Raw genomic sequence first — 16,871 nt, forward strand, 5'->3', positions numbered from 1 at the left:
AGGACAATATGTGGTGTGAGGTGGTTTAAGTAATATAAGGGTAAGAGAGAAGGGTGATAATAAAAAGAGTGTAGTTAAGAGAGCTGAAGAGGCTCATGCTGGAGTAGTTTGTACATATGGAGAGAATGAGCAAGGAAAGGTGTATTAAGAGGATATATGCATCCTAAGTGGAGGAAACAAGGAAAAGAGGGAAACCAAATTGGAGATGCAAGGATGGAGTGAAAAAGATTTTGTGATCAGGGCCTGAACATATAGAAGGGTGAAAGGTGTGCATGGGATAGAGTGAATTGAATGATGCAGTCAGTAGGAGTGATGTCATTGGACTGAACCAGAGCATGTGAAGTGGATTGGGTAAATCATGGAAAGATATGTGCGGCCTGGTTATAGATGGGGAGCTTTGGTTTTGGTGCATTGCATATAACAGCTGGTTAAACAGATTTGAGCAAATGTTTATTTTTTCCATCTGTTCTTAGCACTATGTAGCTAACGCGGGAAAAGATGATGTATGGAATAGAGAAAAAATATTTGGATTACATACTGATAAATAGGTATGCAAAAAATACTCCAGTGTGAATGTGTTGATAGGGATAGCTGGAGGGATGTCTGATCATTACCTGGTGGAGGCAATGATAAAGATTTATAGAGGTTTTCGGAAAAGAGAAAATGACATGAATGCTTATGTCACGAAAGTAAGTGAGCTCGGAAAAGAGACCTGTGTAAAGAAATGATGAGAAATTAAGTGTAGAATGACTAGTTTAAAATGAACAAAACAAAGGGAGTATGAGTTTGGAGTGGCAGTTAGGGTAGCAGTGCAGGCATGTGCAAGGAAAGTGAGTGGCATGGGAAGATTGGAGATGGGCAGGCGAGAAAGGGGTAGTGAGTGGAGGGATGATGAAGAAAATTTGGGTAGTGAAAGAGAAAAGAAGAGAGATGTATTAGTGGTAATTACAGGGTGCAAAGGGGAATGGCTTTTAAATCTATATTAGAATGGCTCTTTTTGTAAGTGTGTTTGCAATTGGGGGTGTGTTTGGATGAAGTTGGTTGATTGATGGAGGTGGGAAGTGTGTGGAAGGTGTTTGTAGTTGTAAGTTTTGACTCAAATACATAGGTTTCCTAGAATAAGATTTTACAAGAAAATTACATTTTCAGTGATTTATGTATGCTGCTGTGTTTGATATGTCACTGCTTTCTTCATATCTGATAGCAATTTTTAATTTATCAGAATGCAGAGACTGAGAGAGATGAACTTCAAGAGGAGCTCAACCAATATACATCAAAAGCCACGTTAAGCGCAGATGAAAAGAAAAGGCTTGAAGCACGAATATCTGCCCTTGAAGAAGATCTGGAGGAGGAGCAAAGCACTGTTGAGGTAAGGGGTCATAGAAGGGTTTATCTTGGAGGCCTTTACTTAGATTTGTACTCCCTAGACTCAGGAATGGCTTATTCAGAAACAGTCATATATATTATCACACTAGAGGCATGCACTGGTTAAAGTGAACTGGATTGATGTGGTGTATGGGCTGACTTGCTGTCAATGGGCTCAACCATTGAAGATGGGATGGCCTGGGTCTTGCTTCTGGATGGTGAGATTTGGATTTAATAATGCATTATACAGGACAGCTAGAGATGGGGTGTGTGCAAGTGCGGCCAGTGTTGGTCTGTTCATGATGCTACCTCGTTAAGGCAGTAAAGTTGAAAATGGAAATGTGGTTAAAATCTGTTGTAAAATAGTGAGAGTCCTTTATGTAGCATGGATTGACTAGCCACCTCATAACCGACCTTCATGATCGCCTTGGTAAATATACCAAAACCAGATTCTGGTATCTACAGCCAAACTCTGCAGACTACTTAAGCAGTGTCATAAGCTCTTTCTCAGCCCATTCAAATCAATCACAAACCATTTATTATTTATATTTATTTTATTTTGCTTTGTCGCTGTCTCCTGCGTTAGCGAGGTAGCGCAAGGAAACAGACGAAAGAATGGCACAACCCACCCACTTACATGTGTATATACATACACATCCACACACGCAAATATACATACCTATACATCTCAACGTATACATATATATACATACACAGACATATACATATATACACATGTACATAATTCATACTGTCTGCCTTTATTCATTCCCATCGCCACCTCGCCACACATGAAATAACAACCCCCTCCCCCTCATGTGTGCGTGGTAGCGCTAGGAAAAGACAGCAAAGGCCCCATTCATTCACACTCAGTCTCTAGCTGTCATGTGTTAATGCACCGAAACCACAGCTCCCTTTCCACATCCAGGCCCCACAGAACTTTCCGTGGTTTACCCCAGACACTTCACATGCCCTGGTTCAATCCATTGACAGCACGTCGACCCCGGTATACCACATCATTCCAATTCACTCTATTCCTTGCACGCCTTTCACCCTCCTGCATTTACAGGCCCCGATCACTCAAAATCTTTTTCACTTCATCTTTCCACCTCCAATTTGGTCTCCCACTTCTCCTCGTTCCCTCCACCTCTGACACATATATCCTCTTGGTCAATCTTTCCTCACTCACTCTCTCCATGTGACCAAACCATTTCAAAACACCCTCTTCTGCTCTCTCAACCACACTATTTTTATTTCCACACATCTCTCTTACCCTATTATTATTTACTCGATCAAACCACCTCACACCACATATTGTCCTCAAACATCTCATTTCCAGCACGTCCACCCTCCTGCGCACAACTCTATCCATAGCCCACGCCTCGCAACCATACAACATTGTTGGAACCACTATTCCTTCAAACATACCCATTTTTGCTTTCCGAGATAATGTTCTCGACTTCCACACATTCTTCAAGGCTCCAAGAATTTTCGCCCCCTCCCCCATCCTATGATTCACTTCCGCTTCCATGGTTCCATCCGCTGCCAAATCCACTCCCAGATATCTAAAACACTTCACTTCCTCCACTTTTTCTCCATTCAAACTTACCTCCCAGTTTACTTGACCCTCAACCCTACTGTACCTAATAACCTTACTCTTATTCACATTTACTCTCAACTTTCTTCTTTCACACACTTTACCAAACTCAGTCACCAGCTTCTGCAGTTTCTCACATGAATCAGCCACCAGCACTGTATCATCAGCGAACAGCAACTGACTCGCTTCCCAAGCTCTCATCCACAACGACAGCATACTTGCCCCTCTTTCCCTAACAACCCCTTCCATAAACAAATTAAACAACCATGGACACATCACTTCCCACTGCCGCAAACCTGAATATGTACATGTGTATATATATGTATGTGTATGTATACATTGAAATGTATATGTGCATGTATGGGCATTCTGAGTACAGAATGGAAAAAGGTGAGAACAATGGAAGTAAGGGGAGTGGGGGAGGAATGGGATGTATTTAGGGAATCAGTGATGGATTGCGCAAAAGATGCTTGTGGCATGAGAAGAGTGGGAGGTGGGTTGATTAGAAAGGGTAGTGAGTGGTGGGATGAAGAAGTAAGAGTATTAGTGAAAGAGAAGAGAGAGGCATTTGGACGATTTTTGCAGGGAAAAAATGCAATTGAGTGGGAGACGTATAAAAGAAAGAGACAGGAGGTCAAGAGAAAGGTGCAAGAGGTGAAAAAAAGGGCAAATGAGAGTTGGGGTGAGAGAGTATCATTAAATTTTAGGGAGAATAAAAAGATGTTCTGGAAGGAGGTAAATAAAGTGCGTAAGACAAGGGAGCAAATGGGAACTTCAGTGAAGGGCGCAAATGGGGAGGTGATAACAAGTAGTGGTGATGTGAGAAGGAGATGGAGTGAGTATTTTGAAGGTTTGTTGAATGTGTTTGATGATAGAGTGGCAGATATAGGGTGTTTTGGTCGAGGTGGTGTGCAAAGTGAGAGGGTTAGGGGAAAATGATTTGGTAAACAGAGAAGAGGCAGTGAAAGCTTTGCGGAAGATGAAAGCCGGCAAGGCAGCAGGTTTGGATGGTATTGCAGTGGAATTTATTAAAAAAGGGGGTGACTGTATTGTTGACTGGTTGGTAAGGTTATTTAATGTATGTATGACTCACGGTGAGGTGCCTGAGGATTGGCGGAATGCGTGCATAGTGCCATTGTACAAAGGCAGAGGGGCTAAGAGTGAGTGCTCAAATTACAGAGGTATAAGTTTGTTGAGTATTCCAGGTAAATTATATGGGAGGGTATTGATTGAGAGGGTGAAGGCATGTACAGAGCATCAGATTGGGGAAGAGCAGTGTGGTTTCAGAAGTGGTAGAGGATGTGTGGATCAGGTGTTTGCTCTGAAGAATGTATGTGAGAAATACTTAGAAAAGCAAATGGATTTGTATGTAGCATTTATGGATCTGGAGAAGGCATATGATAGAGTTGATAGAGATGCTCTGTGGAAGGTATTAAGAATATATGGTGTGGGAGGCAAGTTGTTAGAAGCAGTGAAAAGTTTTTATCGAGGATGTAAGGCATGTGTACGTATAGGAAGAGAGGAAAGTGATTGGTCCTCAGTGAATGTAGGTTTGCGGCAGGGGTGTGTGATGTCTCCATGGTTGTTTAATTTGTTTATGGATGGGGTTGTTAGGGAGGTGAATGCAAGAGTTTTGGAAAGAGGGGCAAGTATGAAGTCTGTTGGGGATGAGAGAGCTTGGGAAGTGAGTCAGTTGTTGTTCGCTGATGATACAGCGCTGGTGGCTGATTCATGTGAGAAACTGCAGAAGCTGGTGACTGAGTTTGGTAAGGTGTGTGAAAGAGGAAAGTTAAGAGTAAATGTGAATAAGAGCAAGGTTATTAGGTACAGTAGCGTTGAGGGTCAAGTCAATTGGGAGGTGAGTTTGAATGGAGAAAAACTGGAGGAAGTGAAGTGTTTTAGATATCTGGGAGTGGATCTGGCAGCGGATGGAACCATGGAAGCGGAAGTGGATCATAGGGTGGGGGAGGGGGCGAAAATTCTGGGAGCCTTGAAGAATGTGTGGAAGTCGAGAACATTATCTCAGAAAGCAAAAATGGGTATGTTTGAAGGAATAGTGGTTCCAACAATGTTGTATGGTTGCGAGGCATGGGCTATGGATAGAGTTGTGCGCAGGAGGATGGATGTGCTGGAAATGAGATGTTTGAGGACAATGTGTGGTGTGAGGTGGTTTGATCGAGTAAGTAACGTAAGGGTAAGAGAGATGTGTGGAAATAAAAAGAGCGTGGTTGAGAGAGCAGAAGAGGGTGTTTTGAAATGGTCTGGGCACATGGAGAGAATGAGTGAGGAAAGATTGACCAAGAGGATATATGTGTCGGAGGTGGAGGGAACGAGGAGAAGAGGGAGACCAAATTGGAGGTAGAAAGATGGAGTGAAAAAGATTTTGTGTGATCGGGGCCTGAACATGCAGGAGGGTGAAAGGAGGGCAAGGAATAGAGTGAATTGGAACGATGTGGTATACCGGGGTTGATGTGCTGTCAGTGGATTGAATCAGGGCATGTGAAGCGTTTGGGTAAACCATGGAAAGCTGTGTAGGTATGTATATTTGCGTGTGTGGACGTATGTATATACATGTGTATGGGGGGGGGGATTGGGCCATTTCTTTCGTCTGTTTCCTTGCGCTACCTCGCAAACGCGGGAGACAGCGACAAAGCAAAAAAAAATATATATATATATATATATATATATATAGGAACAGAGAAGGGGGCCAGGTGAGGGTATTCCCTCAAAGGCCCAGTCCTCTGTTCTTAACGCTACCTCGCTATCGCGGGAAATGGCGAATAGTATGAAAAAAAGAAAAAAAAGAAGATGTGTGTATGTTGGTAGTTGGGCCATTCTTCGTCTGTTTTCCTTGCGCTACCTTGATAATGCGGGAAATAGCAATCATGTGTAATAAATAAATATATAGAATACATATTCTATATATTTATTTATGATATTCTATATATTCTGAATCCTTTTCTTTTTCCAGTTCTAACTCATATTTTCATATGCTGTATGTTTTACTTTCCTCATTATACAGTTTAGCCTTAAATTTTTTTATTAACATCTCACTTCAAAATTTGCATTTTTCTCAAGTATCCTACTCAACTTTATGAACTGGAATTATATGTTTGAAAAGGTGTAATTTGTTACAGGATCTTATATTTTTTGTGACAGGTACTCACGGATAAGATGCGAAAGAACCAACTTTCCATGGAACAACTACAAACTGACTACAACACTGAGAAGTCTTTTGTGGTAAAACTGGAGGGTCAGCGATCTATGTTGGAACGTCAGAACAAAGAGCTAAAGGCCAAACTAGCAGAATTAGAGGCTGAAGTCCGTTCGAAGACGAAAGCAACCATTGCAGCACTCGAGTCAAAGGTGCGTCTTACTTTCTCTGACAAAGGTTGGAGAAGGATAGGTTCTGCAGTACAGTCATGGTATGAGATATTTTGATGAAAAAAAAGAGCTTGTGACCCCAAAAATCTGTATGAGATTTGTTTGAAGTATATGTCAGTGTTGCACTTCATAACTGCTAAAAAACTGCAAGTCTCTTAGGATGTTGACATTTTATCAAGTTATCCTTTCAAACCTTTTAAAGATTTTTTTTTTCAATTCTGATATTCATGTAATGAAAGATTATTGTTGATATATGAAGATGCTCAAGCGTTGCAAGATTCTTCACACTCGAGGTTACACTATGAATGAAAGTCACTGATGGTGAGGCTGTATCATTGAGAGTACTTTCTTGTCAGAGAATTTTTAACTCGTAAAAGAGTCCATGTTTCTCTGCTACTGGATGTAGCGCAGCTTTAGGATGCAAGCACTTCTAGAAAGACTTCCTCAGTAACACCAGAGTTTCCTAGTGAGTAGTCATAGAGTGATTATAGGTAGATAAACTCCTCATGAAAGTATCCTTTTTTTAACCATGAGCTTATCTGTTTTTAATTTTTTTTTTATGGATGTATGTAACCTTACATTAAATATTCTTATGATACTGAAAAGAGGCACTTCAAAAATTTGTATTGTCTAGTGCTGTCACTGTGGTAGTGTGCTGAAGCTTTGGAGATGTTTCTGTACAATACATTAAATATTTGTAGGAGTAAGGCCAAAGTGTCAGTTGAGTTATCACTGGATAGCATTATGTTTTATCAAAAGTGATGTATCTTGGTAAAATCACTGATTCATTCATAATTTTTCACGACAGTAAAATTATAAAAGTTTGTAGAAGTGTGAGCTGCACTAGTCATATGCAGTGTTGTCAAGGTCAGGCAGACGCTAGCAATGCTGATTTGCTTTCACTTGTGCTGGAAACACCTTTTCCTGCCTCATCTTGGTCAGCTTTCAATATTGGAAGAGTCGGTGTACATAGAATCACTCTCCACATGTTCTGAAGACAGATCATCGCTCTGTTATTCAGGATCAGTTTCTACCTGGTCCTCTAGATCTAGGTAAATGCTACTTGGTTTCCTTCTCAGAAAACTCATGAAAGAGCTTTCATTGGTGTGGCTGGAGCATGCCTTATTTTGGGGAAAAGTATCTTGATGCCACCTTGGCAACCACACAGGCTTGGTAGGCGGTTGTGAAGTTGAGGCATGAAACTTAGAGTAAATTTACATGTAGAATAATTATTTAGCTGTGTAATTATCCATCTAGAGGAGTTGAGGGGTTAAGAATTATCCAAGGTAGATAAGAAATGGGGTTTGATGTTTAACTGTTTAAGGAGACTCTCATGACCTTTTCTTTGTGGGATGAAGTGGTTCGGACAAGAGTGTTAGTGAATGGAAGCTAGGGTAAAATGATGAGAATTGAAAGTTGAGGCTGTGTTTCAAATACCTTTCAGGTTTCCAACTTAGAAGAACAACTTGAGGTTGAGGCTCGTGACCGTCTAGCACAAGCAAAGGCCAACCGCAAGCTTGAGAAGAAGTTGAAGGAGCTAGTTATGCAAGTGGAAGATGAGCGCCGTCATGCTGACCAGTATAAGGAGCAATTAGATAAGGCATGTTCATTCTAAAATTTACTTTTGTTATATATGCCAGTCATCTGTCATGTAGAAATAATAGAATGATATTACTGCATTTTCTTTAATTATGTAGTCTTGTAATCTTGCAGTCAAATGCTCGAGTCAAACAACTAAAGCGAAGCATGGAAGAAACAGAGGATGAGTTATCAAAGGAGAAAATGCAGCGCCGTAAAGCACAACGTGAAGTAGAAGATATGTTGGAATCTCAAGAAGCACAGAGCAGAGAAATCTCTTCCCTGAAGACTAAACTCAGGTATGGTAAACACCATGTTATTCACACTATGGAGAAGGTGTGAAGTATTTTGGAGATAGCAGCTCCTAGGATATAGTTGGATAATGTTTAAAGAAATTAATGGTGTTAAAAGTATATGAAGTAGATTGTTCATTATAGTATATCAATCATTGGTTGCATGTTTTTTAATTTGATTTCTTGAATGACTTTTTTTTTAAGCCCTTATTTTGTTGACACAGCCCTGTTACCTAGTTCAGGCAAGTAGCAACTGCTTCACTTCTGCAGTAGCTAGGCCATCATGCAGGGTTTCCATCAGTTGTCTTTTTAAGACTTAAGTTTTAAGAGAGAAGTTGGTAGGTATGTTTGTGAAAGATTATGCATGTGGTACCTTGCTTTGAAAGAAAAAGTTGATGGAGCATAGTTAAGTCCTTTTAATCAAAATAGGTTTTGATTGTTTAGTAGAAGTTAAAGTACAAAAAGTCAAATTCTGTGTTGCATCAGTTGTGCTACGGTTGACAGTCTTTACCTATGTAAGAAAAGTATGGCCATTTTATTTTCACAGATAGAATTTAGAAATGGGGAAAGTACAAGTTTACCAGTTGTTAAAGATCTGTTAGAGGGATGAGTATTCATTTGCCTTCTAATGGCATTTTTCGGAATGCAAAGTATCTTTAACAGGTTCTGGTATATATTAGGATGTTGGATGAGTTATACCTGTACTGAATAATGTTGTGGCACTACGTCGAAGTACCTAGGTTACACTGCCTTCAGCTTTACTTCAAAAGAAAATGAAAGCTTAAAGGTTTTTAATGTTCATTGATTTCAAACAAGGTGCAGTTAGGGATTAGGTTTCTTAAGATACCCCTAGTGTTTTTAGAAATTATTTCGCATGAAATAAGTTCACATATCCATTGTTGGGGATGAGAGAGCTTGGGAAGTGAGTCAGTTGTTGTTCGCTGATGATACAGCGCTGGTGGCTGATTCATGTGAGAAACTGCAGAAGCTGGTGACTGAGTTTGGTAAAGTGTGTGAAAGAAGAAAGTTAAGAGTAAATGTGAATAAGAGCAAGGTTATTAGGTACAGTAGGGTTGAGGGTCAAGTCAATTGGGAGGTAAGTTTGAATGGAGAAAAACTGGAGGAAGTAAAGTGTTTTAGATATCTGGGAGTGGATCTGGCAGCGGATGGAACCATGGAAGCGGAAGTGGATCATAGGGTGGGGGAGGGGGCGAAATTCTGGGAGCCTTGAAGAATGTGTGGAAGTCGAGAACATTATCTCGGAAAGCAAAAATGGGTATGTTTGAAGGAATAGTGGTTCCAACAATGTTGTATGGTTGCGAGGCGTGGGCTATGGATAGAGTTGTGCGCAGGAGGATGGATGTGCTAGAAATGAGATGTTTGAGGACAGTGTATGGTGTGAGGTGGTTTGATCGAGTAAGTAACGTAAGGGTAAGAGAGATGTGTGGAAATAAAAGGAGCGTAGTTGAGAGAGCAGAGGAGGATGTTTTGAAATGGTTTGGGCACATGGAGAGAATGAGTGAGGAAAGATTGACCAAGAGGATATATGTGTCGGAGGTGGAGGGAACGAGGAGAAGTGGGAGACCAAATTGGAGGTGGAAAGATGGAATGAAAAAGATTTTGTGTGATCGGGGCCTGAACATGCAGGAGGGTGAAAGGAGGGCAAGGAATAGAGTGAATTGGATCGATGTGGTATACCGGGGTTGACGTGCTGTCAGTGGATTGAATCAGGGCATGTGAAGCGTCTGGGGTAAACCATGGAAAGCTGTGTAGGTATGTATATTTGTGTGTGTGGACGTATGTATATACATGTGTATGGGGGTGGGTTGGACCATTTCTTTCGTCTGTTTCCTTGCGCTACCTCGCAAACGTGGGAGACAGCGACAAAGCAAAAAAAAAAATCCATTGAAAAATTAGCAGTGAAGTAGCTTTTACATCAAGCAGTGATCAACATTTTAGGTGTATTATATATTTTTTACCGTATACGTATTGCTCTTATCAATGAATGTGTACACAGGTATTATGTATATATGATTGTGCTAGAATGTGATTACATCAGAAATTTGGTGGAATTGCAGTTGAGGTTAAGATTCAAAATCATTTATTATTTTCTTGATTTACCTTATATCTCTCCCTTTTCATTATATACCTCTGCAGAGTGAGACCTGAAGTCCTCAGAACATGAGTCTCAGAGTTGAGCTATGGCATGGGAAGCAGATAGTTTTTGATAAACTATGCCATATCATTTTAAAATGTTAGGACGCAAAGCAGCTTGGATTATGTAATGAACAGTAATTGCAAAGAAAAGTCTCTCTCATTGGGGCTGTGATTACATTACTGATTGTAAATCCACTGTCTTGGGTTTGATCCCTGACCCGGGCAAATGGTACAAAACTCAACCAGCTTTCCATCCCAACTCTGATTGATAGATAAATGGGTACCAATTTCAGTTGGGGTTTAATCACCACAGCTGTGACAGGCCTAGCCAGCCAACAGTAGGTAACAGAGCATGAGCTGACTTAGGGATATCCAGATCTGGAGACATGGCCCTCTGACAGGTTGATGAGCCTACCAGGGGTTGGTACTTTACTTTTACCTCAACTTATTCTGTTTATCATTCATTATTTTTTTATTCATATTCTTTCATTGAAGGTGTCATTAACATTTTCTTTTTATATTCATCATTTATTCCTCCTGAGCTGATTTCGTTCAAATGAACATGCACATTTTCTTGGAATGGTTGCATGCACACCGCTTTCATTTGAGACTGCACTTACCCTTTTTTTATGTATTATCTGCAGAATTGCAATTTCCAGCCACAACCTTTTAGGCTAGCAAAAAGGGCAGGGATGCCCGGCTCCATAGGTAAACTTGTTACCCACTGTAAAAGAAGAAAAAAAATGTGAACATTAATAAATCAATGCACAAAGTATGTTTAATTTAAAAGATGATTTTGCAAAGATGTTCAAGGAGAGATGACTTTTAAATCAGCATTGATTTTTTTCCTCCCCCCAGTAGTAAAGCCAAAAATTCTTCATTAGCTCTGTCATTCTTACTCTTATACTTGTCTGTGCATATGTTCATGGGTAAAGATATCTTGTACTGAGTGTATATAGTCTTTCTGCCACTCCTCAGCTTGGGTGTTTTCACTGCTGCCTTCTATATGGGATGCAGCAAATGTGATGGTAAAAAATGCAAAAAAAAAAAAAAAATGTGGCCAAGAGAATGATTCCAATTAAAGGAAAGAATTGGTCATTTGTTCTTGATGCTACCTCACTGAAGTGGGAGAATCATTTAATTCATAAAGAAAATGTTGGTGGATCATACAAAGGTTGACAAGTAAAAGTGTGGTTTATACCCTCTTCTTAAAGATATGATAAATTCATAAGGTTACTGAGCCTTGTATATAAAGATAAATAGGTTTATGTCAAAATATGAATATATACATATGTAAATGTTGGTGTGTTGCAGCAGTAGTAAAATGGGTAGTCATGTGCTGAGTAGTCGTCGGTCTATCACCGCGACTTCTGTCACACGGAACGACCAGGAAGACTAGGCTCTCGTGGGTACCTCAAATGGCTTCATGCTGTAGACATTCATTGAGTACTTTATGAATATATTGTTTAGTACTGCACTTTTTACTTGCTACACCATGCTTTTTGCGCCTAATTGCAATGGTGTCTTGTCATACATGTGCTATTTTAAGAAATCTCAGTGAAGTTGATTTAGGATTTGTTTGGTGGTGGATGGAGGCATGAAATTTGTAGGTAATAGGATCTAGAAACCAGTTATATTAACCTTACTAGCATAAAATTTAGATATTGCTTTTAGTAGGAGTTTTTGAAAAATTTCCTAATGTACCTCTCTGTTTTATGGCTGCTGTAGCCAAGCAGAAGCTGAAAAGGTCTTAAATCAAATCACAAAAAGAACAAATCGTGGCCTGTGCAAGCTTATGAAGAATGCTTCGACTTCAAATGTGATTGATCTCACACAAGATTTCAGTAGCAGTGAAGATGAGAAGTTTGTTTTCTTGTGGTTATTAGCCCGAGTAGTGAGGCAGTGCCGTGTGTGCGAGGTGGAAACCATGACAAATTAGAAGTCTTGCATTTTTTCTTATAATCGATGTCCGTGTTTGTGATACTTCAACTTGGATTAACCTAGGATGTAATTTTATTCCAACTAATTACTGAGTTTGACAACATTTTAGGCTTTACAGTATAGATAATTGATTTCTTTCGGTAAATGTTGCATCATTGCATGGGCATTTTATTTGGTGCAACTGCTTGAAACTATGTATTGTATTTGTGAGTTGCTCGAGAATGTACCACAGATGTCAGAACCATTTTCTCAGCATTTCCCATCCCCTACAGATACTCCTTTCGGAAAGGTCACACGTTAGTAGTAACCTAATCGTATATGCATGTTGAAATTAGTGTATCTATATTTTGTACATTCATTGCACATTAGCATGAGCAGTACCGCACATAGTTTTCAGTACTTCACTTTAGTGAATAAAGCTTTAGATTATATAGCCTTTCAGTTATCTTATTTAGTATATGCATGCATAATTGCCAGCTTGTTCACATTTTTGCTATATGCACAGATATTTTTCTAAAGATAGGCCTCCTTTGCTCTGTTCATTGCATAGATTATCTTCTCTCTGTAAGAATAAGCTGTAAATCTGAACTATGATCAAAGGCTTCCATATTGTGCAAAAAATACTCACATAGACATGTATATACTTTTGTGATGAAATCCTTGCAGCAGAACTATACATTTAAGCCAAATGCAGGAGAGCATGCCAGGTTTATCAACAGTGAACTGAGATAAACTCATGTGAATTTTTTCCTGTCAGGCGCGGTGGTGCTGGACTCAGTTCCCGTCTTGATTTCTTGGGGGTAAAGCGTGGATCCATTGCTGCTGGTAGTGATGACTCGCAAAATGCAGATGATTCAGTGGATGGGGAGGAAGATGTCACCAAGTGAAGAGCGTGCACACATCACATCACTGGTCCTGGGACACATCCTCCTGGACGGAGATCACTTAATTATGTATCTCCAAAGAGACTATCACCTCTTCATTTCGCATTTAAGAAATTACGTGCACATTGATGTAATTGAAGGATGTAATAATGAGGGGTGAAAAGTTTCAAGTTTTTCATTTTAGTTGGTGTGGCTGCAATAAGAAATACCAACAACCACTGGAATAAAGGAAATATCATGCAGAATAAACTGTTGGTTTGTCACTGGAAACTGTTTAAATGTGAATATTGAATTATATTTTAAATATTTAAATTTACAAAAATAAAAGTATTTATAGGATTATATGTTGCATTGGGTGTGTCTTGTTGAATTTGTTGCCATATATGCATACCCAGTGAATGAACTGACAAAATATAACATTCCAGAATTCTAGGGTGTTTTAATGTTGGCATATTTGTACTTAATCCAAGGGGAAGATTTTATGGAGTGGCTGTAAGATAGCAAAAAGCACAAAGTAGCCTCATCCTGACCTCTGACAATTTCCAACATGTGAAGTGTTGGTACAGTTTATTTTAATTACCTTTGGTCTTTATGTCTAAAAGGAAGGAACTGGTTGTTGGGGGTAATGAAGGGGCAGTAAACTCTGAGTGTGTGTTTGATTGGAACTAAGTTGCTAAGCAACAAATGACTCCTGTAAACAGAGGATATAAGTACACTTGTGGTAACATCTGGTGTGGGGTGGGTTTTTGACATGGACTGTGAGGGTTGCATGATACTACTGCACTTCCTGACACCTGTTACCAGATCCACACCATTGTGTGCCACCTGTTGCCAGCAGTGTGGGTAAGCTTCAATGGTTCTGGCAGTATTAGTTGCCAGTATGCATTGAATAGTACGAGGCATGCATCATGCTGTTACTTTTTGTACTGTCGTAATAGATTTTCCTATCTTTGTATCAAACTAACCATGAATGCTTCCAATCTGCTACAATTGTATAGACGAATAATGAATAAGCTATTACCGATAGTTAAGAACTACCTATATCATCATTATTATTATAATTATTATTATTGTTATGTATTATCATAATCACAGTATCCTGTATAGTTGCCAGGCCAATTAGTGTTTCAAGAGTTTTCTTATACATCCTGTACCTACTTTTTATCCAGAGCTTAATTACAACAGTCCACATAGTTTTAGATAATTTTCTCAAAATAGTTGTATGTACAGGTTGTATCCTTGGTGATTTTTATTCTCTTACAAGTGACCTTAAAATTAATCCATTGCTCACAGCAAATTGTGACCTCATTTATATATATATATATATATATATATATATATATATATATATATATATATATATATATATATATATATATATATATATATATATATATATATATATATATATATATATATATATATAAAAAATCATTCCCAGTCATCAGTAGAAAATATGGCCTTATAGTTGTAGAAAAGACCCACTGAAATATTTATATTGTGAAGATTAGGGTAGAGGGTATTTGGTATTAGATACTCTGTACAGGATGGTGATAAGAAAGAATAGCAGTAAATGATTTTTATTTGTGATTTAAGGTGTAAAGCTTCTATAAGGTGCTTTGTTTTGATATTGCTATTGCATTTGTTAATTTGAACTCTGATCAGGTAACAAACAGACTTTTGATTATGCCAAGTTTTCTAGAAAACAGCAGGGTACATTATTGCTTACCAAACAAGTTTGGGCCTGAAGTTCTTTTAAGGCATGTCAGTCAGGATGCACAAGTATATCTTAAAGGATTCTAGAGTCTGTCAGTATTTTTCTTGGCTTGATATTTTAATCTTGCAATTAAATAAGCCTTTCTTTTAAGTTAACAGCAGATTCTAGAAATCAAACTGAAATAAGAATTTGTTAATTCTTAGAGAATGAAAAGATCATGAGAGTTTGGTTTGTGGGGTGACATCTTTGAAAGGGGGATAATTCACCTTAATCTGTTCAGGAGGACAGTAGTATACCGTCCATATGTCCAAGACTGATAATTTTAAGTCTGACCCTTTCTTTTAGATAGGGTTTTCTGGTTTCTGGGTGTTAAGTTCCTATTCAGGGGAGGTGTGCCAAGCGCATTTTATTAATTAAAGGTAATGAAAAATAATTATCTAGTTTAAGAACCACTGAATAAGGTAATGATAAATTTCTGTTCTTATTCCCACCAATCAACCACTCGGCAGATATTAACCTGTCCAGTTGTTTGTATGTAATAATCAGGTATATTCATTTATTATGTATACTTGTGACACTCCAGCTGACTGCAATAAATGGCCTTGACAACTTGTGTTTTCTTAAATTATATAAGAAAGTAGCATGTGAAGTGAGTGGCTCGGTAAAAAGATAGAATATGTAAAATCCTTGTGGTAGATAACATGTTTCAAAGTGGGAGTGAATAGGAATACAGTTGAGTTACCTAATAATGGCATGACAGGACTAGCAGAATGCATGAATGCCATGAAGTAAAGGCAGGGGGAACAAAAGTGAATATTTGATTTACAGAGGTGTTTAGTTAGTAGTTGGTAGGCAGCCGACAACCAGAGAGTTATATTACTAATGCTGACTGCCTGGGTATTGGAAGGGTTGGTGATGGCTGCATAGTGAGCAAGCACTTCACTTGTTATCAAGCTGCTGTCGTTTCTTTCTGCCTTTCCCACATATGACAAACATAGAATCTCTCCTTTTCATACATAGCACTTGACTTGCACAGCTCATTCTTTGTAACCCTAGATTTTCTTTTGTTGAGCCCTGCCTATTGGCAAAATGTTAAGAGTAAAAGATAGAATTAGATGTTAGAAGTACCAGTTAGGAATATTAGGTAGGAGCCTTTGCAAATAGTGTGATAGAGTTGCCCTCTGCCAGTGACATGGTAAGGGTGAGGTACTAAAGGCTGAGAAGCGGCACTAGAGTTCACTAGTTGTGGAGAGACTACTGCCACAGCCACCCCCTTGAGGGAGTTCCAGGGTGGAACAAGCATCAGAGGTATAGATAGATAGATGTATTTGCTGAGTATACCCGGAAAGGTTTATGTAAAATTGGTGACTGAGTAGTAGCATTCACAGAACAAGTTGAGGAGAATTGTGACATGAGGAGTGGTAAGTTATGAGTGAAGTTGATGTTTGCTTTACAGAATTTGTGAGAAATACATGGAGAAAGATGATGTATGTAACAATTATGGATCTGAGGGAAGCTTTTAATTGGTAGAGAGGACTTGTTGAAGATGTTACTAATGTACTAATGTGTGAGTAGGTGGGTAAGTTATTCTTTGTGAAGGTGGGTCTGCATCAAGGGTGTGTGATGGCACCATGGTTGTTTCATTTTCTAATGGAATGGGGTGGTGAATTAAATGAATGCAAAGGGTCATGTTTACAATATACTAGGATGAGATGTGAATTGGTTGCTATTTGCATTTGAGATACTATACTCCAAAGAGGTCCAGAAGCCAGTGGCAGAATTTGAGAGGGCATGAAAGGAGGAAGTCGGTGTACAAGAACAAAAGTAAGGCAGTGAGGTGCAGCAGGAATATGAGACAGGATGTTTTGAGAGTAAATATGAATGGAGAGAACTTGGAGGAAGTGGCCTTTGTATCAGATGGGAATCAAAGAGGCCAAGGTCCTAGGTTCACTGAA

The 16,871-nt window shown here is 39.1% G+C and overlaps 1 protein-coding gene across 8 annotated transcripts in view; it reads left to right on the top strand.

Moving 5' to 3' along the window:
* Positions 1–15,525, top strand: part of zip (myosin heavy chain 10) — a 278,670-nt gene extending 263,145 nt beyond the window's left edge. For 4 of the 8 annotated variants that reach the window (XM_071663889.1, XM_071663890.1, XM_071663891.1 and 1 more), the window contains 6 exons: positions 1,223–1,369; positions 6,122–6,328; positions 7,791–7,946; positions 8,060–8,223; positions 12,103–12,237; positions 13,073–15,525. In XM_071663889.1, coding sequence (XP_071519990.1) covers positions 1,223–1,369; positions 6,122–6,328; positions 7,791–7,946; positions 8,060–8,223; positions 12,103–12,237; positions 13,073–13,202 — 939 coding nt within the window. In that variant the 3' untranslated portion in view covers positions 13,203–15,525. Of the gene's footprint in view, positions 1–1,222; positions 1,370–6,121; positions 6,329–7,790; positions 7,947–8,059; positions 8,224–11,688; positions 11,780–12,102; positions 12,238–13,072 lie in introns of all 8 variants that reach the window. The other 4 variants (XM_071663894.1, XM_071663895.1, XM_071663896.1 and 1 more) reach the window with 3 other exon arrangements.
* The last annotated feature ends 1,346 nt before the right edge of the window (positions 15,526–16,871 follow it).

This window comes from Panulirus ornatus, chromosome 8 (assembly GCF_036320965.1).
Source record: "Panulirus ornatus isolate Po-2019 chromosome 8, ASM3632096v1, whole genome shotgun sequence".
In the NCBI taxonomy this organism is placed as follows: Eukaryota; Metazoa; Arthropoda; class Malacostraca; order Decapoda; family Palinuridae; genus Panulirus; species Panulirus ornatus.